The sequence below is a fragment of the Pholcus phalangioides genome, unplaced genomic scaffold (genome assembly GCF_987345545.1).
Source record: "Pholcus phalangioides strain wild (caught in Gottingen) unplaced genomic scaffold, Ppha-v1.0 ptg000008l_1, whole genome shotgun sequence".
NCBI classification, from domain to species: Eukaryota; Metazoa; Arthropoda; class Arachnida; order Araneae; family Pholcidae; genus Pholcus; species Pholcus phalangioides.
This window is the reverse complement of record NW_028301601.1, coordinates 50,007,540-50,033,743: the sequence shown is the minus strand read 5'-3', so window position 1 is coordinate 50,033,743 and position 26,204 is coordinate 50,007,540. Positions and strand designations below refer to the sequence as shown.

The 26,204-nt window shown below is 36.4% G+C and overlaps 1 protein-coding gene across 2 annotated transcripts in view; it reads left to right on the top strand.

Moving 5' to 3' along the window:
- Positions 1-10,946, top strand: part of LOC149084453 (lysine-specific demethylase 5A-like) — a 47,549-nt gene extending 36,603 nt beyond the window's left edge. For both annotated transcript variants that reach the window (XM_089234854.1, XM_089234853.1), the window contains 6 exons: positions 3,646-3,752; positions 4,123-4,282; positions 4,654-4,904; positions 5,133-5,216; positions 7,691-8,078; positions 8,502-10,946. In XM_089234854.1, coding sequence (XP_089090980.1) covers positions 3,646-3,752; positions 4,123-4,282; positions 4,654-4,904; positions 5,133-5,216; positions 7,691-8,078; positions 8,502-9,043 — 1,532 coding nt within the window. In that variant the 3' untranslated portion in view covers positions 9,044-10,946. The remainder of the gene's footprint in view (positions 1-3,645; positions 3,753-4,122; positions 4,283-4,653; positions 4,905-5,132; positions 5,217-7,690; positions 8,079-8,501) is intronic.
- Positions 10,947-26,204: the final 15,258 nt, after the last annotated feature.

The following is a 26,204-nucleotide window of genomic DNA, read 5'->3' as shown; positions in this document are numbered from 1 at the left end:
ACTTATCGTTCGTGGTGAATATACGCATTTCAAAAGAATTCTCACTTCTGCTTGAGCAGTTTGTTGGGAGGAAGTAATATTGGTCTCGTGGAAGGCGGCGAGCCGGAAAAGTCTGAGGATTATCACGTAGACATGAAGGTAACGTTTTGAAACTCTGGTTCGAAAGAGTAATGCTCATTTTTGATTCAGTTAGCCTCATTATGACAGACACTGTAGATCCGGTGAGAAAGCCTGGCCTGAGGGCCCATTAAAGATCCCAGTCCAGGGGCTTCTGCTGCTGGATGTTGGGGTCATGGCTCGCAACCTACCCACGGATAAAAAACTGAAATTGTCTTGACACAATACAGGATATCAACAACAAATTGAATGAAGTAAAGACACGAAATGTGGATGACTCTCTCATCAAATTGGAACTTCTTCCGCCCTCGGATTATTATGCAATATTTAATTATACAGACCCGCAAGAAAAATAAAAAGTAGCAACACAACGGTAAGTTGTTTGCAATTTGTTTCACGTTATAATTGGTAGCATATCTGGCCCAGGAAAATCATACCGCGTAAATTAGCTCAGAAATAAAATTGTAAAATTTTGAAGAAAAAAAAGTAATAAGAAAAAAATGAGGATTTTTTATCTCACTATCTGCCGTAAAATAATAAACAACTCGAACAAACTTTTGTAACGACCATGGCCCCACATCCTGCCGCAAGACCCCCCCCCCCCCCTCAAGGCTGTGATCTTTGGCTGGCCCTCAGACCAACCTTTCAACAGCCTTTCTATATAGAAAACTTTTAGCATAAAGGCTTAAATTCTGGCAGATCAACTTTCGGATGAGTATATGGTTTTTCTCATATTGCTATTTCTCCACCACACTCGCATCTATTTGGTAACTCGTATCTTCACCACTTCATCTGCTTCTACTCTAAAATGACAAGAATTGTCGCAGGCAATGTCCAGGCTGGAGCCCTGTCATCCCAACTCTTGAGGAGTGTGCCATGATAACGACAGAATACCTTATCAATATTTTTTTTTGAGAGTATATATCTCTTTCTATTTTAATTAGTGTTATCAACAGTTTTTATTTCAACAAAATTTGGAGAACAGTGAAAAAAAAATTTCCAGGAAAATTCTTCTCATAACGAATTTACAATCTTGCGTTTGAGGAAAAAACGCGCGTGTTCGGAACACGTAATGAAGGGGCGTTTAAAATTACAACCAATAGAGATAAAGGATGTGGAGTGATATCAAAAATTGGTACAGCGGTTTATTTACATCAGGACCCAAGTTACAGCGAACAGAGTATAGGAGCTCTTGACCTATAAATTTTCTTTTTTATGGAAAATAAATATTTTAAAGAAAGAATAGTTTCAGAATTTGACAATAATGATAGAAATTTGTACATAAATCCATAATTAATGCAAAATAATGTGAGAATTGATGAAAGAAATTATTCCAGAATTAATAAAAATTCAGAATTGGAGAAATAATTTTTTTAGAATAAATGAAATCCAATAATTTGTCCCCCCTTTTGATTTGAGAGGCTGTGGTTTCCATCCCTGTTCACTCATCTGATAAAATGCCATTCTCTGATTAGACATTTTAGAACCCAAATGTTTTATTACTTATAAATATTTAATAAGCATATTTTTGAACTCTAAATTGATCCATAGGTCACAAAGTTAATTGTGTTTTTTAAGTTGCAGCTAAAAAAAGGTTTAGAAAATTGTATTTAATTTTGACAGTATAAATTTGACTCTGATGCACTAGGGGAGAAAAAGCTTTAAAAGTGATTGAGAAGGGTTGTGAAAAGAGAACTTCCATTATCTGAATGTCTGAAGGTTAGCAATGATGCTGTTAAATAAAATAAAAAAACACGCCATTGATTAAATCCAGCCAAATCTCTATATATCCGTAATTTTACAAAATATTCAATTTACAGCAGGTGTTCAGTGTACAATGTGCTGTCCTTTTCTATGATAAGATCACAAAAGATGTCCACGGTTAAGCGATGTTCAAAATACAAAGTATAAGGGGTATTTTGCATTATAAGATTATCGCCTTTTTGCTGATTTCATTCAAAATCATCCAATATCACATGAATGATATTCAACTAGACAGGTATTATTGTTTGCGCTTGTAATTTTATTGCGCTTATAATGCAAAACAGCATGAAGTTTCAATTCTTTTTTTATTTTGTATTATAACTGCTCATACTCACCAACATTTATTTTATAGATTGAAATGATTGTTTGATGAAATAAATACAACTGATGTATCAAGAAATAAATTTTTGAAAACGTCTAAAATAAAGCCCTACAAATTAACACCATAGTTTGAAAAATATAATGATTATTATTATTATATATATATATATATATATATATATATATATATATATATACACACAAAAAAAGAATTATTTTAAGAAAAGGTACTTTTCACTACCTCATTTTTTATCTTCATTTCTCTTGCATTTTTATCCTTTTATATATATATATATATATATATATATATATATATATATATATATATATATATATATATATATATATATATATATATATATATATATATATATATATATATATATATATATATATATATATATATATATATATATATATATATATATATATATATATATATATATATATATATATATATATATATATATAAATAAATAAATAAATAAAATGTTTTTATCTATTTTTCTGATTGGTAGTATAAAAAACAAACATCACTACATACCGTGTCAATAATTGATGAAAGAAAAACAAGATAATTGCATTTGAATGGCATTGTATTTTTCTTTCGTAAAATTCTAATTTCAAGAATAGCTGATTAAATTTAGCAAATACAGTTACCATATATTTACAATAGTAATTCCAATTGATATAATTATTGGAATTATATATATAGCTTTCAAAATGAATAATTCCTGTAGTAATAAGCTACTGAAATCTGTTTTTTTTTGAGTAAATGCCAGTTGAATTTTATCTGCCAACAGGAAAAAAACTTTGGCAAGAAACATGGAGTTTTGTGCTTTCCAAAACACCATACAAAAGAATCCTAATTTCACCATGCGCTCCCCTTTACACAGAAGCTTCTGAACAGTGGCTTCTTTTGCACAGAAAGGGGTGTGCGCGAATGTCTCTTTTTTTAACAACACTCATTGAATGCTAACCTTGTCCAATTTTTTTTCGCAAGGCTCTCCCACTCCAGGCACAAGGGAAACATTGTGCGTGTAAAGGAGCCCTAAGAAAAAAAGCCCCAAAAAGTGCTTGACTTGTCTGGCCCCTTGTTAACTTATTGAGACAGCCTTGCTTGCTATGAGAGGAAAGCGAATCGTCAGCTTTTTATTTGTAATCATGTGATGCTCAACAGACTAGGTGAATTTACAAAATCTTTTGTAAACTATTACTTATCTGAGAGTCTTCTATATATACTACTCATATTATGAGAGAAATATAGTTTATCAAGTCAAAATCTGTGAAAATGTTTTTGAATTTTTGCTTGTTTTAGGAGACATTGCTTGTTAACTGAATCAAAAATTATTTAATATTTTTGCTCTTTTTGAAAAACATTCTTAAATAGAGTTAATCATAATCAGAAGGTTAACTGTATATATTTGTTTTTTTTTCACACAGGACAAAGTGATAGTCCAGACTCTACAACAGATGCGGACAGAGCAGACACACCTAGATGTTCTGATGAGACTATACCTTCTGTTGCAGCTGTACAAGAAGTCACCACTGTAATCATATATTTCTTTATATCTAACTTAGCATAATTTTACTCAATTTACTATGTTTCGAAGAACTGGAATTCTTTTTCCATCATCGAATGAGATTATAGTTGGTTAAACAAGAAATGTTTTGTAGATCCAGGAATTGCTTTCAACAACTCCACTAAAATCATATATTACCATATACGTATATGATTGAGATATGATCATATCTTGATGGAATATAAGTTGGGAGCAGATTAATTTAAGATAGGAGATAAATTAAGATAAGTGTCACGATAACAAAATTTGACTGTTGAAAATTTTTAATTTTTTTATTATAATTTGTAAAATATATTTTCTGTGTAAAATTGTTTTCATGTTCTGTGTTACTTTTCAGAGTGATCCATCATCTCTGGGGGAGAGAGAATTGAAACGCAATCTGTCTCAAAGACCTGCAGATGGGAACAAATCGATAGATGTTGGATTAGAAAATGGGGACATACCTTTGAGTTACAGCGTGGAGCATGCTTATTCCTCAGTGTCCAAAAACTCAACAGGTATGTAAATTCAGGTGTCAGCAAAAGATAGAGGCAGGGATCATGGGGGGAGGGCAAACTAATCTAGTATGTTTGTATATGTTACAGCCAAATTCTGAAGTCTAGAAACACTACACAGTGTTTTGGCTGGCCTATTCACACATTGCCCAGAATTCCAGCACACCACTTTGCAAAATGACCAGCCAGTGGATGGCCATTCTGTGAAGCATCTGGACAACAGATACGAGTTGTACTGATGTCGCGACCCCATCCCCCTACACTCTTTTATTCTATCCACTTGAGAATGTGAATAGCAATGCCCCCATTGTCTCACATTAAACGAGAAAGTGATATTTTGAAAAGGAAATGAAACTTTTTTCTTTGTTTCTCAGCGCCTCCCCCAACAAACCCTCCAGCTACCACTAGGAAGCACCCACGCAAGTCACCTCTAACAACTCGACAGATGGAGCCAACATCCATACAAATTTCGGATACAGCTGTCGTCATGTTAGAGCAGTTGATGATGGAAGGGGACCTATTGGAAATTCAGTTGGATGAGACTCAAGCCATATGGAATGTATTGCAGGCGAAGAAGCTGGGCCAAGATATGTTCTCATCATCAGCACCTTTCCCTGATTTCGAGGTGAGTATATCTTTATTGAGTGTAATGTCAGAGCATCATTTCTTGTCATCTTCAGAACATCAACACATCTTAAATAAAAAATACTATTTCAGTATTTTTCCTATAAGATGTGTTGATGTAATTATTCAAACAATTACCTTAGATTTTACCTTTTTTTAATTGATTCAGTATTGTTTTTATAATATCAATTGTTTTTAATCAAGAATTGCTTTCGTTGCATTCCTACAGGAGCCGGAATTACTTCCTCAAATTAAAACAGAGAAGAAAAAGAAGCGAAAACCTGAGGAGAACAGCAAATCTCCAAAAACAAAGGTAAACACTTGCTTTTCAAATTGTATGCTTTTTTTTTTCTCATCCTTGAATTTCATTTTGACTTAGTCAGACCTCAGTATGTTACCCCCTGGAGATCTGACAAGAATGACTTCATAAGCGGAGAGACTTGATGAGTAATTTCAATTCACCAATTATGCTGGCAGAGATGTATAAGAAGTGACTAATGTCAAAAATGATTATACAAAGGTCTTGCTGTAATTTTGTCAGAAAATGTGTAGAGTGTTTTTAATTTTTTCTTTACTGCATATCCCCTTGAGGGAGTGACATTTTTTCCAAAATGCATAGAAAACAATGCAAACAGGTAAGCCCCACTGTGGGTACATGGTACCGGAAAGGGATATAGCAAGAGTTTTCAAACTGTACGGTACGGAATTCCAATTTATTTAAAACTTCCTGCCAATAAGTTTTTCCTATGCACTGTTTGAATGGAGATCGGGCAAAGAGAAGGGCTGGATGATTGATTTCTAAATTTTTTTAAAGAAATGCTGATCCTTAAAGCAATATGGTCAAACAAAATCAGTCAAACCACCAATTATATTTTCCATGCTATTGACATCTAAAGACTTCATTCATAGAATCATAGCTGATTTATGGTACAGGACCAGAGACGAGCAGATGCAAAGGGTGCTGTTGCACCAATGGCTCCTACATTCAGGTCAGGGCTGAAAAAATCTGCAAAGTTTATATGCTTGAATAAATATTTTATATAAAGAAATTATAAAATCAGGCCTATGGTTCAAAAAAATACATGTCCAGTAAAAATTTCCACATGTCGTGGGCATGTTGAACAATGAATTTGTCCAGCCCTGATTCAGGTCCATAAAAAATCCTGGCAGAAGAGCCCACTAAAACTCCCAATCTGTGTGGTCCAGTTGCAGGATGTTGGGTCATTGGCGCACTTGTCCACAAGATATTAGGGGTCGTAAAAAATAGATCAAAATGCATTGACTACACATTGCCTCATGACCGCCTAACAAAGCCTTTCTGTGGAATTCCATGTATCATTGCCAATGATAATAAATGAAGGTATTGAAATTTTTTTACATATGCTTTGTTGGGGGAATTCATGGTGGTCAAGATTTTCACATTCTTGGGCAATAGACAGCCCTCGCAAAGGGATAGTCCCATGTACAGTTGTAAAGCACTAGGAGAGATTATAATTATAGATGATGATTAGAGAACATGATTATGTTGGAAGCCAAACTACAGCAAAAAGCTGGGTGGGGGTACTGATGTAATTGTAAGTTGTTTCATCTCCATCATACACAGCAGCTTCTCTATTATTATAATAGCTTTTAACAATGCATCTCATTTTTTTTTCAAATCAAATTTATTGTTATCATATAAAAGTACAAAATAAAAAAATATATATATATATATATATATATATATATATATATATATATATGAGAAAAATTTACCAAGGAGTCAGAAAAAAAAAAGACCCATTCTTGTAAATGCTAGTAAAAATTAGCATGGAAAACGGAATATTCAACTAAAAACACATTTTGATATTTTGTGCTTTTTATTAGAGCCACTGTTAAAAATTTAACATAATTTTGATAAAGTTATCAGTTATATAATTATTGGGGATACATAAATTTTGTATTTACGAAATTTATGCAAATTTTGTGAAATAGATGTTATAAATAAAATGTGATTTTTGCAAATATTAATGTGAAAATTGTGATTTTTTTACTGTTCCACAAAATCTCACTGAATTAAAAAAAATCAAAAATTGTCATACTTTTGCTCAGTACTTGCTCCTTGCATCCTAGTATGTGCTTAAAGGTCAGTATTATCTTGTATAAACTAGAGCACCCTGTTGAATGCAATTGTTTAGCGAAATGTGTGCCTGGTTCAGGCAACCTTCCCTCAGTTTCTAAAATGAAGTTCTTGCTCATAAAAAATGAGTTCGGTTGACTTTCGCTTCTGAGTTCTGTAAGAAAATTATGGAACTAATTAATTTGGAATGAACATATATCCATTCACTCAAGTTTTGTGTAACCTTGAGTTGCATATATGGTTAAGTAGTGGTAGTAGACTTCAAATGTAAAAAAAACAAAAAAACGTGTTGGTACTTTTATAATTTAAGACATAATTACAGCTATAATTATACTCAAAAACAAAATGTCTTTTCCAGCAAACAAATGCAAAGCTTCTGATTTGACTTTTTGTTTTTGCTTGCAAATAAATGTAAAATTTCTTATTTCAAAAATTATCTTTTGCAAAATTTACGTATCTCTTATCAATCAATCAATTATATATCACTTTTTCTTTGCCTGTTAGCATGTGAATTATAGCAAGGGGTTACTGTCCTAGGTGTAAGAAAAAGCATTATTTGTTTTTTATCTTTGTAGTTCCTAGTTTTAGGCAAAATATCAATTCTTGCCCTTATGGCCATTTTTAAGTATGTGTTTATTATTAATTAAGAAGTGCAATTTCTTTTATAGCCCTTGAAAGGAAAGATGAAAATAGGCGGTATTCTCGGGAAAGATGGCCTGAAACCAAAGAAGAAGAAAATCAAGCTAGAGATTGACGAATCGGGTCTCATCACAGGTTCTGGCTTGGAACCCAATGAGAACGTCAAACCTAAGAAGGTCAAGAGCAAGGATGGAGGTGCGACTCCAAAAAAAGAAACAAAGGAAGGTGCTTTGAAGCCAAGTAAGGCGAAACCAGGGCCTACAGACAAGACACCCCAGAAGAAGGTGAAGAAAATTAGTAGCAGTAACAGCAACAATGGCAACAAGGCAAAAGTGGATAAGAAGAGAAAAAACAATTCTGCTTCAGATGCCGAGCCTGATGACAAGTGTTCAGCTGGCAAATGCATGCTACCAACAGGTGAGCATTTCAATAATTTTGACATTTCAATTTTAACGGAACACTATCTTTCACAAACACCCCACAGCTTGTAACTTTAACATGTATAAATGAATGGATTAGATATCGTTAAAATTTCAAACTTGAGTGAAATTTTGATTTTTATACTCAGAGTCATGTACATTTCATATCGCAAAATGCACAATAAATGTTTTGACATGTTTTCGTTTTCTGATCAGTGGAGCTTTAATTATTTGTACTCGCAAGGTATGATTGATACTTGGATATGTTTCTATGTGAAAACTATGCTGGGGTTATCCCTCCATAGGAATCGTCCAGTTTTGAATTTTTCCAATTAAGTTGAATGGCATGATCTTTTTGTTCATCTTGCCTCACCTTATTTATGCTGAAAACTTCTCTGTTTGATAAACAAATTCATTTCAGGTGAAGCAGTGAACTGGGTGCAGTGTGACGGTGGATGCGAACAATGGTTTCATCTTTTGTGTGTGGGACTAGATGTCACGGAAGTGAGTGAAACTGAAGACTACATCTGCCCCAACTGCAATAACGGAGGAACATCAGGTGGCAGTACAGGTGTTCCAGTTAAAGTTGAAACCCTAGAAGAAGATTCCTTGGCATTCGAACAGCTTGATCTCCGATGTCACGAGCCCAGGAGCGCACTTCTGCCCAGTGCATCAGAGACCGGCTCGAGCTTCTCCAGTGGTGGTTTGTCAGATGGCTCGACATACACTTCGGTCATGGCCAGCAATGATATCTCAGAACTGAGCGATAAACCACAGTATGCTGTTTTTAAGAGCAGTTCTGGAGAAACGAGTGAAACCCCTATGGATGTCGGAGATGCTGTTGTATTCGGAGACAGTACTGATTTCAACAGGGAAAATGCACATACAACAGACAATAGCAGTATCGTTCAAAAGCGCATTGAGGACTTCTTTGGGGATGCGAGAACTGCAAATAGTGTATAGAAACGTTTTTTCTTCATTGTTTGTCGTAATGTTTTTTTCTGTTGTTTCATATAGTGATTGCACATTTCGAAAGACATGTTCATGACTTTGTATCATCAGACAAACAAATCTTGTATTTAATGCATAAGTTATGGTTGTTGTTGTGCTTTGTAAGTTTTTATTTTCCTTCGCACTGTATATTTTTTTTACATCGCATCAATCTGCAGGTAATTAATTAGTTTTTTGCTTGCAGTCTTCGGATGAATTTCATTCGGAGTCAGGCTTAATGTAATGATATCTAAGCTCGTTTTTCTTTTGTTTATGATGAATTTTGTTTTATTTATTTCGTCTTCAAGTTTTGAGAGACCACAAATTCTTATTTTGTTGATTTTATTACGTAGTTTATTTTGCATTCAGCTAAAAAATTATGCTAAACATTTCCCCCTCCCCCACACAAAGCTGTATTTTATAAAATTGCAACTGTAATTGAAATTCTGGGGAATTTGTATCTTTTTTTCTTTGTCCCCTCCCCCAGTATTCGGGTGATCTTCGTTGTGGCATTTTTTATTTGAAATCACTGTTTATGTATCACGAATTTTACAATTCTTGATGAAGTCGATCAGTGCTCTTGATATAGCATAGATAATTTTTTTTTTCTTTCAAATTCTCGATAAGAATGCCTGTGCTAAGATTTGTGTTCATTTAAATAAACACATTCATTTATGATTAGAAAAAATCTCTTAGAAGTAATTTTTCGTCATGTGTTATGAATTTGATGTTTCACAAAGTCGATAGGTTTTTTTGCTTTGATTTGGAATGCTATTTTTCATAAACATCCTGCAGTTCTTAACATGTATAAATGAGCGAATTAGATAGCTAATAATTTAAAACTTCAGTGGAAATTTGGTTTATATATTCAGAATCATGCTGTACGTTATACGTATCAGAAAATACACAATAAATGTTGAGATGCTTTTGTTTTCCGATCAGCAAAACTTTAATTGTTTATACTCACAAATTATGAGGGATATCTAGGTGTAAATTTTAAAAAGCTTTACCCAAGAATGCAATCGCGATATGTGAATCATCTGTGTTGTCGGAATTGTATATCTACTAAGTTTTCCGTTCGTATAAACTTTAGGATATTATTACAAATTTCGCTTAGCTATTTCAGCTTGCTTATGTAATTGCTTTCACAAAACTTCTATGAATTATATTTTATTCGGAGCTCTCATGTGTAAATCCACAACTAAAATTAAGTACAATGAATTTCGTGACGATCTAAGGATTAATTTACTTGCAGAATGAATTTCTGGCAATGATTTTGTTATTAATATTTATAATTGTAACCTCGTTCTTAAATATATTTCGAACCTAATTCCTGGAATTTGTTAACGATCTTTTCTTACACATTACAATTCAATGGCGTTCTATCACTTACTATCACTTACATGCTGTTGGAAAAAAAAATCAAATGAACTGAAGCAATCGCAAGTCAATTGTAATGTCACTGAAACACTATTCTCCGATTTCTCAAGCATTTTCTGAAAGTCATTTTCAATGTTTATTGCATGTAAAAAGTTTTTTTTATATATATTGTGATGGCCTCAATGTACTTTGGAATGAATTTTTTTTTTCTCGTTATTTTTGTCCAATTTATTCAGAGCATTTATCGTTTGCGCAAAGCATTTTATGTCTGTACAGATATTCATTTTTCAAAAAGCCTTAATGTGTTTTTTTGTCTCCTCCCCATGTATATGTATTAATCATCTTTGTCATATTTTAATTTATAACAATAAATGTGAATACGTATAATATGGTTAATATAAAGTGAAATAACAAGGGGGTAATTTTTTTTTTCATGTAAATGGATTCACAGATGAGTGAATGGAATAACAAATTAAAGATGTGCTCCCAACATAAATGAATGCTGTTTTTTTTAATGTATCTAATTATTATATCTAAGTAGTATTGTATCTAAGATTATTATTTAGCGGTGTTTCATCTGGGTTATTTCTTAAAGGTGAGGATTTCTATGACTTAGCAACATATGCAAAATGCATTAAAAGAATTTTTTTTAGGTGATAGAGCATTTTTCATGATTTTCAGAATTTAAGGCCCATTTTTATATCTTGGAGCATTATTTTTCATATTTATGTATTATGACAATGAGAAGGATTCCCCCCCCAAAGCTCTCTTCTCCTACCTTCATTTCCCCAGATTTGGGCAATTTTACTTTTGGCATATCATTTTTTGACAATGATTGGCATTTCTCATACATTTTTTTTGAAGAAATATGATTAGCCTATTTTATAAAATCATGTTTCTAGGTGTTCAAGGCATATTTTTAGTTTTTTCAGGGCATAAATGCATTTTTTACAGAGCATATTCTGTTAGTTTTTAGGTCACAAAAATCCTAGCCATACTTTTCACACACATCCATATTGGTTTATTTTCCTTACGTCACACCAAAATACAGGACATCCATAATTAAAAAACCCTATTTTAAAGTAGCCTACGGGGGGAAACCAGTCATCAGAAAAGTGTGAAATTTTATAGAGGACTTCGTGAAGTAATGGGAGTTTGTTTCGGGGGAAAATATATTAGTGCACGTTTCCGCAAGAGAGCATTTCACTTTGAATATCTGTAGTAAACGTGTACATTTATGTGATGTCACGCAGCTGCTGTTATAAAACCTAGAAACCTTCGCGGAGATTTCTCAATGTGTTTGCTGCTCACAATGACAAGTTTACGAGATCGCGCTTTCTCGGTCAGATTTGTTTAGTAAAACAGCAATTCCGCAGTAACTGTTCTACTGAAATATCGGAAGAAGAATCGAAAAGATCCAATGAATGTTAAAAACCTTCGGAGTATATAATAATGAAATTTGAAACCACAGGACGTTGGCTGTTCGTCCTGGAAGAGGAAGAAAACCAGTTTCTATAGACGCATTACAGGAGGCTTTGCTTTAGGTGGAAGAGGACAGGGCTTCAAATTCTCGTCGTATCACTAGTGTCAGGCGTGCAACACAGGCGTTGGATAGGCCACGTTCATCTGTCCATAAGATCATGCGGAATATCCTCCGATATTATCCGTACAAACTTTCACTTGTGCAGCAGTTGCTTCCACATCATTATGACCCTCGACTCCGGTTCTCGCAGCAGTTTCTAGCTCGCGTTGAGGTTGATTCAGAATGGCCTTAGAATATCCTCTGGACAGACGAAGCGTATTCTCACTTGGATGGTGCAGTCAATACTCACAACTGCCGAATTTTGGAACCAGAAAATCCGCATGCTATCTTAGAGGTTCCGTTGCATTCACCAAACGTGACGGTATAGCCGGGTTTCCCTAGGAGCAGGTTTGCTGTTTCGCGCGCAACGTGATTTGCCCAGCGTGACACGCCGTCCACTCACCAATAAGAAAAGCATGACCTACAGAGCGCAATACGCCTCACGACAGCGCTTTACGTCGGGTGTGATTGGCCGACTGCTTCTGGAGGAGTCAGAAGCTTCGTGCGCCGCTGGTTTTGCCAGTATTCTTTTCACTCTTGTTTTCTTTCCCTTCCTGTCAAATCGGAGCATGCAGACGACAGAGTAGCTGATGCCAAGGCTATGTACTATAATATTGCCGCCACGATAGGAAAACGCGTAGCGTAATTATGTAACACGTTGCTTCCGACGCGAAATTATACTGTTCGGTTCACGTGGCGCAAAACACCTATTCCTAGGAAAACCCGGCTTACGGTGGGGATTTACTGCATCATTTATTTCTCGGTCCCTACTTCTACGTACGAGGAGTTAACGTTCTACAGGTCCAGTGACATGTTCGATCACTGAGAAGCGATATGCATTGCTGTTACAGAACGAAATGGTTCCGGCTCTGGAAGCACGTCACTGCCTTGTAGACACAATCTTTATGCAAGACGGAGCTCCTCCACACATTGCAGTGTGTGTGTTAAGAAAATATTCTTAAAACACATTTTACAGAAGAACGTGTCATCAGCCGGCACTTCCCTAATCTATGGCCTCCCCGATCTTCGGACCTTAATCCATGCGATTATTAGCTTTGGGGACATTTGAAATGTCTGGTAAGTCGTGACATTCCAAGAACTTCACCAGACCTTAAAGGCAGCATTTCACGCAACGTGCTGAACATTTCCCCGCACACACTTCAGTCAGTTGTGGAACGTGCTATCTTGCGAAATGATGGCCATCATGTGGAACATGTTTCGTTGCAGTAAAAGTGTTTAACAATTGTTAATATTGTAAACGTTTGCCTAATGTGTGTTCTTAATAAAATGCCCTCTTGTGGCGACATGTGCAGCGAATTTTCTTTCCTCCTGAAAAATTCCCATCACTTCATGAAGTCCACAAAATTTCACAATTTTGTGATAACTGGTTTCGCCTGTAGGCTACTTTAAAATAGGGCCTTTTAATTATGGACGCCCTGTATTTTAACATAAAATTCATTTTTTAATGATAAATCTGAAATTTTTTAAAAACAGCTAATTCCAAATTAATTTCCAACTTTTGCGTCCCTTTTTTTACCTCTTTTTGGAACGATTTCTGGAACTCTTCAATTGCCCGGCTTTTAGAATGTCGTCGGTTCTTCACGACATTTTTCATAAATCCCTTGCTTTGAATGTCTTTTTGATTCTGAGGAACAAAGAAAAAATTGTTCTGAATGAAGCAACGACTAATAGAAATGTTTGTGTTGGCCAAAAAAGATGGGATTCCCTCCAAACTTGACTGAAAACGAATGGATCGCTTTTGTTTTTTTAAATGCCATAATTTAATTTTTCAAAAATCACTCATTTTCAAGGGGAAATTTCAAATCTAATAAAATATGAATATGCATCGAACATTTCTCTAAATAATACATATCAGTGTTGAAATTAACAATCCTAGTTAATCCATCATCGATAAATTATATCTGAGGTTTAGGCTGATTGCACAGCTAGTGTTGTTAATATTCGACTCACAACCTATTCCAGAGCGTCTTTTTGAATTTCGAATTTGAATATTCAAATATTGATTGAGATTGCAATCTTGGATTTGTTTTGTGGCGAGAAACGGTTTTAAACAAGTAATAACATTGAAGAGCTCATATACAGTGAATATCACTTATAGCGTTTTCCAAAAACTCATGAAAAACGTTGTTGACGGGAAAACGTTTTGAACGGGAGATTTCAATAAGTGTAAGTAAAAGTTAGGATCACGAAAAGAAGTCGTGCTTAGCGAGGAAACTTTTTAAGCGGGAACATTAAGCGGAATATGCTGTAGTAATTAATCTGCATTTTCAAATGTAGTTCTAACGTGTTTCAGAATGTTTTTATTTTTGTGAATTCCACATACCACTCCACATTCTGGAGCAGGGCCCATAGGCAAAGATCTTTAGCGGGCTCCAATCCAGACTTTTCACGGGCCCTTCTGTAATGAATTTATTGCGTGAAAAAAAAATAAAAATTATGGCTTTTGTCCCAGATCCCAGGGCTGGAGCCCTGTCAGCAGTGCCGTCCTAACGCATGGACCCACCCGGACACGGGCCGTGGGGCCTGTGTTGAAATTTTCGAGGAGCATACATGTAAATTTGCCTGGTAGGGCCTTAGAAAAATCATTTGGCCCGGGGGCCCATGGTGCTCTTAAGACTGTCCTGGCACCCGAACAAAGTGATATATCTCAGTCCCCACCCCCCCTCCCTTCTGGTTCACCAAATCCTATTATTCTGAGCCCCTCCCCCCGGGTGGACCCTGGCCCGTAAAAGGGCTGGGACAACCAGGGTCCTACCTCGCCTCGAGCAAATGGGGGGGGGGACTTACAAAAAAACCACACTATTTTGCATGATAATAAATCTTTTCAAGAGGTCCCAAGAAAGTCTGCCCGGGGCCCCGAGAATTCACGCTACGTCCCTGGGTGGACCCCCCATAAGCTCCTTCCCACAAGCAGGGTCGCAATAGGGTCGATGCTTGGTCAGCCGGCAAGATCACATTTTGGCGCCCTTTGTAATGTTTGGTACCCTCTCTAGTCCGGTGCCAGGGGCACTAGACCCGCTGGCCAACCCCCCCCCCCCCCCAGTTGCAGCCCTTCCCACAAGAGTAGACAGGACTGCGACGACTGCAATTAGATGCTTAGTCAGCCGGGGCAAGGACGCATTTTGGTGCTCACACCCTCTGATCCGACACCCGGGTCACATTGAACATTGAAGGACCGGACACACCCCGCTTCCCATCTCAAGGAGATATCGAAGCGTTCCCGAAAGATGGGTGCATCCGGAATTTTATTATATATGTATATGTCTATATAAATTTGTATAACAGAATAACAAGTCCAATTACAGGAGTATAAATTAACGGAATAATTATGATAAATCATGATCTCAGAATCGAAATCTAAATTGATATTATAGCGTCCTTGTCACGTCTGGACTGGATAATCAAAGTTCCGTTGGTGGCGGTCCGTCTGCGTTCGTTGGATGTCACAAGTTAGTCATGTAGGCCGTACAACGACAATCGATGTCATGTTTGCGTCACATGTCCTGGTCCAAGTCAGCCAATGTTTGGACACCCAGATGTTTTAGCTCATTCTAGGCACACATTCCTGTTCCATAAGCATCCTACGTCTTAATTCTCCTGGGCAATTAGGAGGTTTTCATCATTCCCGAAGGTACATCGGCTGGCTAGCTAGATTATGGGTGGCATTGATTCACCACGTTAACATGTTAAGTGTTTATAGTTTCTCCAATAAAGTTCGCCGTTCAACGACGTATCAGTTTCGTGAATTTCCAGTACCCCTACGTGGCCGCAAGTTGTAGACTCTCCCTGGTATCAGCTTTACTGGTCTGGAAGGCTGAAATTCATCCTGCTTCTTCCGTAGACCCCCCTTCTTGTCGTGCAGCAAATATAGGTTACGGTCTAAAAATTGAATCAAATTTTGAATGCGCGAGAAGTTCATCGGACTTCTCAGTATTCTTCTTTTGAATGCCGTCATCTGATATCTGACCGAAATGAAACGCTGATGTGAGTGGACATTGGCAGACGTAATGCCATAACGAGCCCGTAGCACTACACTTACAAGCATATGATCGTCCAAAGCGCTGCAAGTATGTCGGAAATGGACCATGCTCAGTTAAAAGGATTGTTTTTGTTCGCGGCCATACACACTTGCGCAAAGCCACTCGACGTTGTATTTTGTAGGCGTCTTTCTTTGAGTTCTTGTTTCATTCAATTTGCCAATTTTTCACCCGGGTCACAAGACCCACCTGCTCCCGAGGGCCACAACAAGAGGGGAGCAGACACGGGACGATAACTATCATTTTTTTGTGTATTTTCCCACATTATAAACTATAGAGGAGGGGGGGGGGCATGACAAGATATCCGGTAAAAAAATCGGACACAGCGGCCTTGCTTCTGGAGGGTGGGGGGTCCCTGATGCACCAATATGCGTTAAGAACAGGGGTGGGTGACTCGAGAAGAAATCTGTACTTGTGCGGAACCTATTTTTGGTGTCCCTTGCCCGCGTTTTTTTTTTTTTTTTTTGTCGACAATGCTTCTCACTTTTTCCACTCGAATTTCGCACTCCTCTTAGAGCAGTGCCCAAGTGAGGATCCAGACGGATGGCGATCGCCTCTCCCAAGAGGCGAATAATATGGGAGAAATTTATCTGTCCTGTGAAATACGGATGATCCAATTCACCTACACAGTAAGTCGCTTCTCCGACATATCGCCCTGGATCCGCCTGCCTTCACTCCATTCGAAGCTGAAGATGTCCGCCACGGCTTTTTTTCGCAACTGAAGATCTCTGCCTAGGCTCTATTCGTCGCTGAAGATCTCTGCCTCGGCTTTATTCGCAGCTGAAGATGCCTGTACCTCCGCTCCATTTGGAGTTGAATATTTCTGCCTCCGTTCATTTCGGAGCTGAATATTTCTGCCTCCACTCATTTCGGAGCTGAATATTTCTGCCTCCACTCATTCTAGAGCTGAATATTTCTGCCTCCACTCATTTCGCAGTTTAAGATGTCTGTCTCAGCGTCTTTCCCAGCTGAATATTTCTGCCTCCACTCATTTCGCAGTTTAAGATGTCTGTCTCAGCGTCTTTCCCAGCTAAATATTTCTGCCTCCACTCATTTCGCAGTTTAAGATGTCTGTCTCAGCGTCTTTCCCAGCTGAATATTTCTGCCTCTGCTCCAAAGTTGAAGATATTCACCTCTGCTCCATTCGCAGCAGCTAAAGATGTCTGCCTTTGCTCAGTAACGGATCCAGGGGTGGGTGTGATAGGTAAGAACCGAATAATATTGGAAAATTTTCCTGTCCCGTAAAATACGGGACGATCCAACGAACTTACACAATTCGCTTCTCCCGATACATCGACCTGGTATCGGTGTCCCATACAGCCGCGCAGGTCGCACGTCCAAAGAGCCGTCCCCAGTTAATAACACCGACACCGTGTTATAGTGTACTATGGTTTTTTTTCTGAATTGTTTCCAACTCTGCTTCAACATTAGAAGAGGGTGCCAAAATACTTGCCGGGACCAAACCTCTAGCTGTGGTCCCGGGTCTACGATGGTCTTAAGGTGGCCTTGATGTACAAATAGGTAGGGGCAGAAAAAGAAAGGAATCTCTGCCCGTGCGGGATCTGTTTTTGGTGCCCCCCGATGACGTTTCTGAGCTCAACAAATTTTTTTTTACCTTCCAACTCGGAGTTGGCACCCTTTCCTAAAGAGGGGCCAGTGAAAAATCTGGCCCAACAAAGATCCCAGCCTAGCGACCCCTGCTGCAGGACGTGGTGCGATAAATGCATCCAGTCTTCCCGACTAGGCCAGTACGTCCTATAGATATTGTATCTAAGAAGTCATGAGTCCCGTATATAGCGGGTGACTCGAAACGTTACGCCGTCCACCAATAGCAGTTTTTTTTTCCTTTTAGCATTTGCCGCGAATTCGCAACGGCACTAACAATTTTAAGGGAATTAAAATTAATTTAATACTCTAGAATACTGTAAGACATTCATTTTTAAAAATATTCTGGGTACTTTCAAAATCAGAAGTGCCTTATGTGGTGATGACGAAGTTCAGGTATATAAAACTAAAATTCTTCATTCAGCTTTGCTCCTCATAAACAAAGCTTATAAAATGACCTGAAAGATCAAACTTCCAGTTCAGTTATTTTTTTAAAACCCAAGGAAACATCCAATACAAAGGACCTTCACACATGCAGACGGCAGGTAAGATCGTAAAAAGTGAATTTTTCCTCACTCCACTTTATAGTAATGTGCTGCCATCTAATCTCAAATTTAAAAGTGACTCATGTGGTGATGATGAAGTTTAAAGTAAAAAAACTATATTCTTTATTCCGCTCAGTTCCTTATAAACAAAGCTCATAAACTGAACTGGAAATTTAAACTAAAAGTTCGGTTATTTTATCTGAGCATAGGGAGACGTCGAAAACGAAGGACCTCTCAATGAGCAGACGACAGACAAGAAGTTGGTTTGTTCGGTTCCCTGCAAGCTTAAGCTCACAAACAGAACTGGTAGTTTGAACTGCCAGTTCAGTAATTTTTTTAGGACACAAGGAAACGTCCAAAACAGGTAACCTGGAGAGAAGCAGACGACAGAGATTCTGAGGCTTATGTGGCGATGACGGTTCGAGCTTATATGTATTACTGGAGAGAGCATCCAGCCACCACGACCGCAGCCACATCAAATGCAAGGAAATCACGTGACTCGGTGAAAACAAAGTTCCCGCCTGGCAATTTGCCCATAGAAATTTACAGTTCGGTCTCTAAATATTGGATTTTAAAGATTAAAAAAAGGATAGAGAGCACTCATCTCTCTAAAGGTGAAAAAAGATGAAATTATTTATTTTTTATTAATACTGGAATCATTTCTTTCATTAATGTTGGAATCATTTCTTTCATTAATGCTGGAATCATTTCTTTCATTAATGCTGGAATCATTGATGTTTTCATCAATTCATCATTGAATCATTTCTTTCATTAATGCTGGAATCATTGATGTTTTCATCAATTCATCATTGAATCATTTCTTTCATTAATGCTGGAATCATTGATGTTTTCATTAATGCTGGAATCATTGATGTTTTCATCAATTCATCATTGAATCATTTCTTTCATTAATGCTGGAATCATTGATGTTTTCATCAATTCATCATTGAATCATTTCTTTCATTAATGCTGGAATCATTGATGTTTTCATCAATTCATCATTGAATCATTTCTTTCATTAATGCTGGAATCATTGATGTTTTCATCAATTCATCATTGAATCATTTCTTTCATTAATGCTGGAATCATTGATGTTTTCATCAATTCATCATTGAATCATTTCTTTCATTAATGCTGGAATCATTGATGTTTTCATCAATTCATCATTGAATCATTTCTTTCATTAATGCTGGAATCATTGATGTTTTCATCAATTCATCATTGAATCATTTCTTTCATTAATGCTGGAATCATTGATGTTTTCATCAATTCATCATTGAATCATTTCTTTCATTAATGCTGGAATCATTGATGTTTTCATCAATTCATCATTGAATCATTTCTTTCATTAATGCTGGAATCATTGATGTTTTCATCAATTCATCATTGAATCATTTCTTTCATTAATGCTGGAATCATTGATGTTTTCATCAATTCATCATTGAATCATTTCTTTCATTAATGCTGGAATCATTGATGTTTTCATCAATTCATCATTGAATCATTTCTTTCATTAATGCTGGAATCATTGATGTTTTCATCAATTCATCATTGAATCATTTCTTTCATTAATGCTGGAATCATTGATGTTTTCATCAATTCATCATTGAATCATTTCTTTCATTAATGCTGGAATCATTGATGTTTTCATCAATTCATCATTGAATCATTTCTTTCATTAATGCTGGAATCATTGATGTTTTCATCAATTCATCATTGAATCATTTCTTTCATTAATGCTGGAATCATTGATGTTTTCATCAATTCATCATTGAATCATTTCTTTCATTAATGCTGGAATCTTTGATGTTTTCATCAATTCATCATTGAATGATTTCTTTCATTAATGCTGGAATCATTGATGTTTTCATCAATTCATCATTGAATCATTTCTTTCATTAATGCTGGAATCATTGATGTTTTCATCAATTCATCATTGAATCATTTCTTTCATTAATGCTGGAATCATTGATGTTTTCATCAATTCATCATTGAATCATTTCTTTCATTAATGCTGGAATCATTGATGTTTTCATCAATTCATCATTGAATCATTTCTTTCATTAATGCTGGAATCATTGATGTTTTCATCAATTCATCATTGAATCATTTCTTTCATTAATGCTGGAATCATTGATGTTTTCATCAATTCATCATTGAATCATTTCTTTCATTAATGCTGGAATCATTGATGTTTTCATCAATTCATCATTGAATCATTTCTTTCATTAATGCTGGAATCATTGATGTTTTCATCAATTCATCATTGAATCATTTCTTTCATTAATGCTGGAATCATTGATGTTTTCATCAATTCATCATTGAATCATTTCTTTCATTAATGCTGGAATCATTGATGTTTTCATCAATTCATCATTGAATCATTTCTTTCATTAATGCTGGAATCATTGATGTTTTCATCAATTCATCATTGAATCATTTCTTTCATTAATGCTGGAATCATTGATGTTTTCATCAATTCATCATTGAATCATTTCTTTCATTAATGCTGGAATCTTTGATGTTTTCATCAATTCATCATTGAATGATTTCTTTCATTAATGCTGGAATCATTGATGTTTTCATCAATTCATCATTGAATCATTTCTTTCATTAATGCTGGAATCATTGATGTTTTCATCAATTCATCATTGAATCATTTCTTTCATTAATGCTGGAATCATTTCTTTCATTAATGCTGGAATCATTGATGTTTTCATCAATTCATCATTGAATCATTTCTTTCATTAATGCTGGAATCATTTCTTTCATTAATGCTGGAATCATTTCTTTCATTAATGCTGGAATCATTGATGTTTTCATCAATTCATCATTGAATCATTTCTTTCATTAATGCTGGAATCATTTCTTTCATTAATGCTGGAATCATTTCTTTCATTAATGCTGGAATAATTGTTTTCGTTAATGCTGAAAAATATGTTTCATCACTTCTTGATTTTTCCTTCATTAATTCAGCAATTTTTCTTCATTAATTCTTGAATTTTCTTTCATTTGGAATATTATTTCCTTTATTAATTATTATTTCTTTCATTACTTCTGGAATAATTGCTTTCATTACTTCTGGAATAATTGTTTTCATTACTTCTGGAATAATTGTTTTCATCAATTCTGGATTTGTTTCTTTCATTAATGCTGAAATTATTTCTTTTATTGATTTTGAAATTATATCTCATTAATTCTGGAATTGTCTTTCATAAATTTAATTATTATCTCTTTCATTAATTTTGGAATTATCACTTTTATCAGTTTTGGAATTATCACTTTTATCAATTTTGAAATTATCTCACATTAATTCTAGAATATTTTCTTCCATTAATGCTGAAATTATCTTTCATTAATGCTGAAATTATCTTTCATTAATGCTGAAATTATCTTTCATTAATGCTGAAATTATCTTTCATTAATGCTGAAATGATCTTTCATTAATTTTGGAATTATCTCATCGATGCTGAAATTATTTTTCATTTATTGTTTTAAATTCCTATTTATGCCATAAGAAAATAACGGGATGACATGACACTTTATTTTACGTCCTTTATACCTACAAGGGCTTTAGGACCGCTTTAAAACAAAAATTTACACTACGTAATATACATGTAAATATGTGAGTACATATACGTAATGTGAATACATGAATGCAAAATTTACATTAAAGATGGTAGAATTTGCACAAATCTTACATGATAATAACGGGATGATCGTGTTTGTTTTTACCGAGTCACGTGCAACGTGATGTTCCGACGAAAGATGTTGGGGGAAAACCGTTCTCAGCCATTACCTCCCAGCGATACAGCATCTCTAGGAGGTAATGTCTCAGCACGGCCAAGGCGGAGGCCCCTGACATCATACTCTCTCCAGTAATATAAGCTCGATGGCTTATGATGCTATTACGACGATCCTGCCTGTCAGCCCCACCCTTGTGGGGGATCAGGGAATTCCAGTACTTGATTCTTTAACTTCTAGAAAAATTCATGTCTGTTCAATATGATTCGAGCCACGATGACGTGTCAGCAGGTAGACCACTCGCTAATTATTATTATTATTATTAATAATTTACGAATTTTGTAAAATTAATTTAAATGCGATTCTCTCTCAGTGGATCGTTTTTGATTACGATCCAGACTATCAACGCGTTTCTGAAATAATGAAAAAAATGAGTGTAATAGAAAATGCGTTCTTCGTGAAAAAAAATTCCCCCTTCAAGATTTACGTTCATAACTCGAAAAGTTTGTAAGTCGGGGAGCAACTACATAAAATTTTTTTAGAGGGGGTCACGCAAAATTCTTTTTTGCACTGGGCCGCGGAATTTTTCCTAAGCCCCGGACCTGTCTCCGACTTTTGAATTTAAATATCTCAGGGAATAATGCAGTTAAAAACATGTGATTTGTTTGTTGGGCTCAGAAGAGAAAGAGCAACAACTGTCTGATTGGGAATTAGAGGGGGGGGGGGAAATCGTACGAAAAGTTAAATTTTTTATTTTGTGTACACTGTATTTTCGTTCTCAAAACTCGTACAGGGTTATTTCTGGCATGGCGGAGATACGGGGGGGGGGCATTGTCCCCCATCGTCAAAGGTAGAGTCGACGGATCTAATGCATATATGTATATATGAATTGACATCATCATCATCGTGCCCCCCTCCCCCCCAGACTTCCAAGTCTATCTTCGCCTATATTGCGCCCCTGCCAGTAGATATCTTATTTCTGACGAATCACCGTTACATGGGTATTTTTCCTTTCAGATGCATTCTCAAGTTTGTAATTTACACCTCTGGTAGCATTTCTTTTACTTCTATAGATCAAACTACACAGTTGATCCACTAATGACCAACAAAAACCATGTCCTTGTTGTATAGAACTTGGTTTACTGCATGGGCCCATTTGGACACTTCTCCGAGGTCTCAAGTGACAATTAGATCTGGTTCCGATTTTCAAGAGTAAATATGCAAATAGGTAGGTAGGAATTTTTAGCTATAGGTAGTAGTGCCTCTCTCAGAAAAATCACTTTGCATGTGGGCATGTGATAAAATGTTAAGACAGCCCCGGGCGTACTTTATGGAAATTGTGAAAAAGCTAATCACAAAAATAACTCTGCAGTAATGTGAAAAGTCTAGTTTGCAATATTATTAGTTTCCCATCTTTTGTGCCGTCCTTGTGATAACGATCTTTAACTATACAATAATTGTTTTCTTAAAATTTTAGTATCTTCTATTGGATGATCGATGTTGAAAAAAATTGTACTTTAAAGAAAAATACCATTTGATATCTTTTCGTGGTGCCCCTTTTGTACTGATACCCCTAAGCACGCGCTTATTTTGCTTAATGGTTAATCCGGCCCTGATTTGGCACAATTCCCCATGAAGAATGGGCTGTGAAAGCCAAAGGCATTAGTGATTAGAGTTATATAGAATCACTGGAGTAGAAAAAGGGGGGGGGGGTTTAACTATGCAACTTGAAATAAAGATGCTAGATTCTCACAAAACATAGTCTTTACATGCATAATGACCATAGTAATTTTTATGTCGACCTCAAGTGGATGACAAGGTCGCCTCGTTATTCGGCCAATTATGCTATGAAGAACTTTGATGTATTCCACAACCAAAGCATTCCCTATTTATTGCCTTTCCTCTACTCTACCCCTTTTATGGTCGTTGAAAATTTACGCACAAACACGCATTGCTGGTAAAACATTCTATTTCACTAACAAATCTTTTTTTTTTTATTGGGCTAATAATAGTAGGGCCGCCCTTATCAGACACGGAACCCGGTGCAAAAATAATTTCGGGACTCCCCATCCCCGATTTTATGTATTTTGTGAGGGAGGGTAATCGAGAGACATCCAAAGATTCATATATTATTACAAAATATGCAGAAATAATAATGGAAAATATCTCCACTCAATGTAAATTAATGCAAAAATTAATGAAAATTTTAAATTGATGAAATTTAATTGATGACTTCAAAACTAATGAAAATTAGGGCCCAATGATCTGGGAACTAATGAAAGTTCAGAACTCATAAATTGAGATTGAAAAATGGTTGAAAGATATAATTCCAGCACCAATGGAAATTCAGAATTGATTTGAAAAAAAAAAATATCCCAGAATTGATGAAAATCTGGAATTAATGAGTAGGGCCGCAACTAGATACTTTGTCACCCGGGGCAAGCCGGAATTTTGGCACCCCTTGCATGTAGAGGAAGCAGTTAAGGGATGAATTCGGTGCCCCTCCTGGTTCAGCGCCCGGGGCACCAGACCCGCCTGCACTCCCTAGTTGCGTCCCTGTTAATGAGATAATTCAAGAACTAGTGGGAGAATTCAGAATCAATTGAAAAAATAATTCCAGAACGGATGAAAATTTTCCAGAATTAATGAAAAAAAAACCCCCAGAATATTTATGAAAACTCCAGAATCAAATCAGTCAAAGTTCAGACACCTTGCTTACTACAAAAAAAATTTATTTGATAAGTGTATGTTTTCATTTCGCTCCGTAAGTGTGGGGGGTGCACAGCGACCGCAGCTGTTGCCCATCCATGCGCGAATCCGGGTGGAGAGAGGCGATCGCCCCCTTTCGAGCCAAAAAAATTAGGGGAAAATTCATGCACCCCTTAAAATACGGGACGGTTCAACAAACCTAATGGTGTCTGCCTCCATCTCATTCTCAGACTGAAGAGGTTTTTCTCCGCTTCATTCGCGACTGAAGATGTCTGCCCCTGCTCCAATTGTAGCTGAAGATCGAAGACGTCTGCCTCGACTACATTCGCGGCTGAAGAGAGATTCCTGTCTCCGCTTCAGTCTAGGCTGAAGATTTCTCTCTGCCCGTACTCCTCCACTTCATTCACTGCTGAAGACGTCCGCCTCCACTTCATTTGTAACTGAAAATATCGCCTCTCGGATTTATTCGCAACTGAAGATGTCTGTCTCTGCTCCAATTGTAGCTGAAGATCGAAGACGTCTGCCTCGACTACATTCGCGGCTGAAGAGAGATTCCTGTCTCCGCTTCAGTCTAGGCTGAAGATTTCTCTCTGCCCTTACTCCTCCACTTCATTCACTGCTGAAGACGTCCGCCTCCACTTCATTTGTAACTGAAAATATCGCCTCTCGGATTTATTCGCAACTGAAGATGTCTGTCTCGGCTCTCGAGCTGATTCAGAGGGGTCCGGTGGGGACAATTGCCCCTCCTAAGAGCCCAAAATGAGGTATAAATTTATCTGTCCCGTAAAATATGGTATGATTGAATGATTCGGTGAACCTAAACAATACAGCGCCCCAGACCCGCGTCTGAACATGAAGTTTTAAATAGCCTTAGTGATTCAGTATGTCATATACGTAGTTAACGATCCCTTCTGAAGCCTAGAGTAATTCTTTGCTGGTAGTCTTAGTTAAATTTCAAAGGATTTTTTACTCGAGAATAAATGTTTTAGAGACACAAGTAACTCACAGAATATATTCTAGAAAAAAGATAAAAGCTCATTTTCCATTGAAAATATAAAATCGTGATATTTTTTAGGAGCTGTGGTTGCGTGCCCGTCAATCATTTCAATCAAGAGCCCATTCTACTAGCGGTTTTCCTGCAATAAAAAAACTTGTGGAATAACAAAAATGTAATCGCTGCATAGTCATGGAAATTTCATTGAAAATGTATAAAAGTTTTTCATTCCTCTGGCATTTACGCAACAGGTCCCGTAGAGAGGTGCGCATCGTGAATCTACGCAATTAAACGGCCGGTTGATTTCTGAGATAAATAATCTATCTCTGGCTCGTGGTATTATTATTCTTTTCTGCAGGAAATGGGTTTCCTCCCGTTGTGTTGGAACAAATGGCGAAACAAACGCTTAACGATTTAGCGACACGAATATCAGAGATAGAGGAAAAAGAGTTGTATAATCTGATCAAGGTCACCACTTTAAACAAAAGACATGGTTTGTTTGTTTTTTTGGATTTTT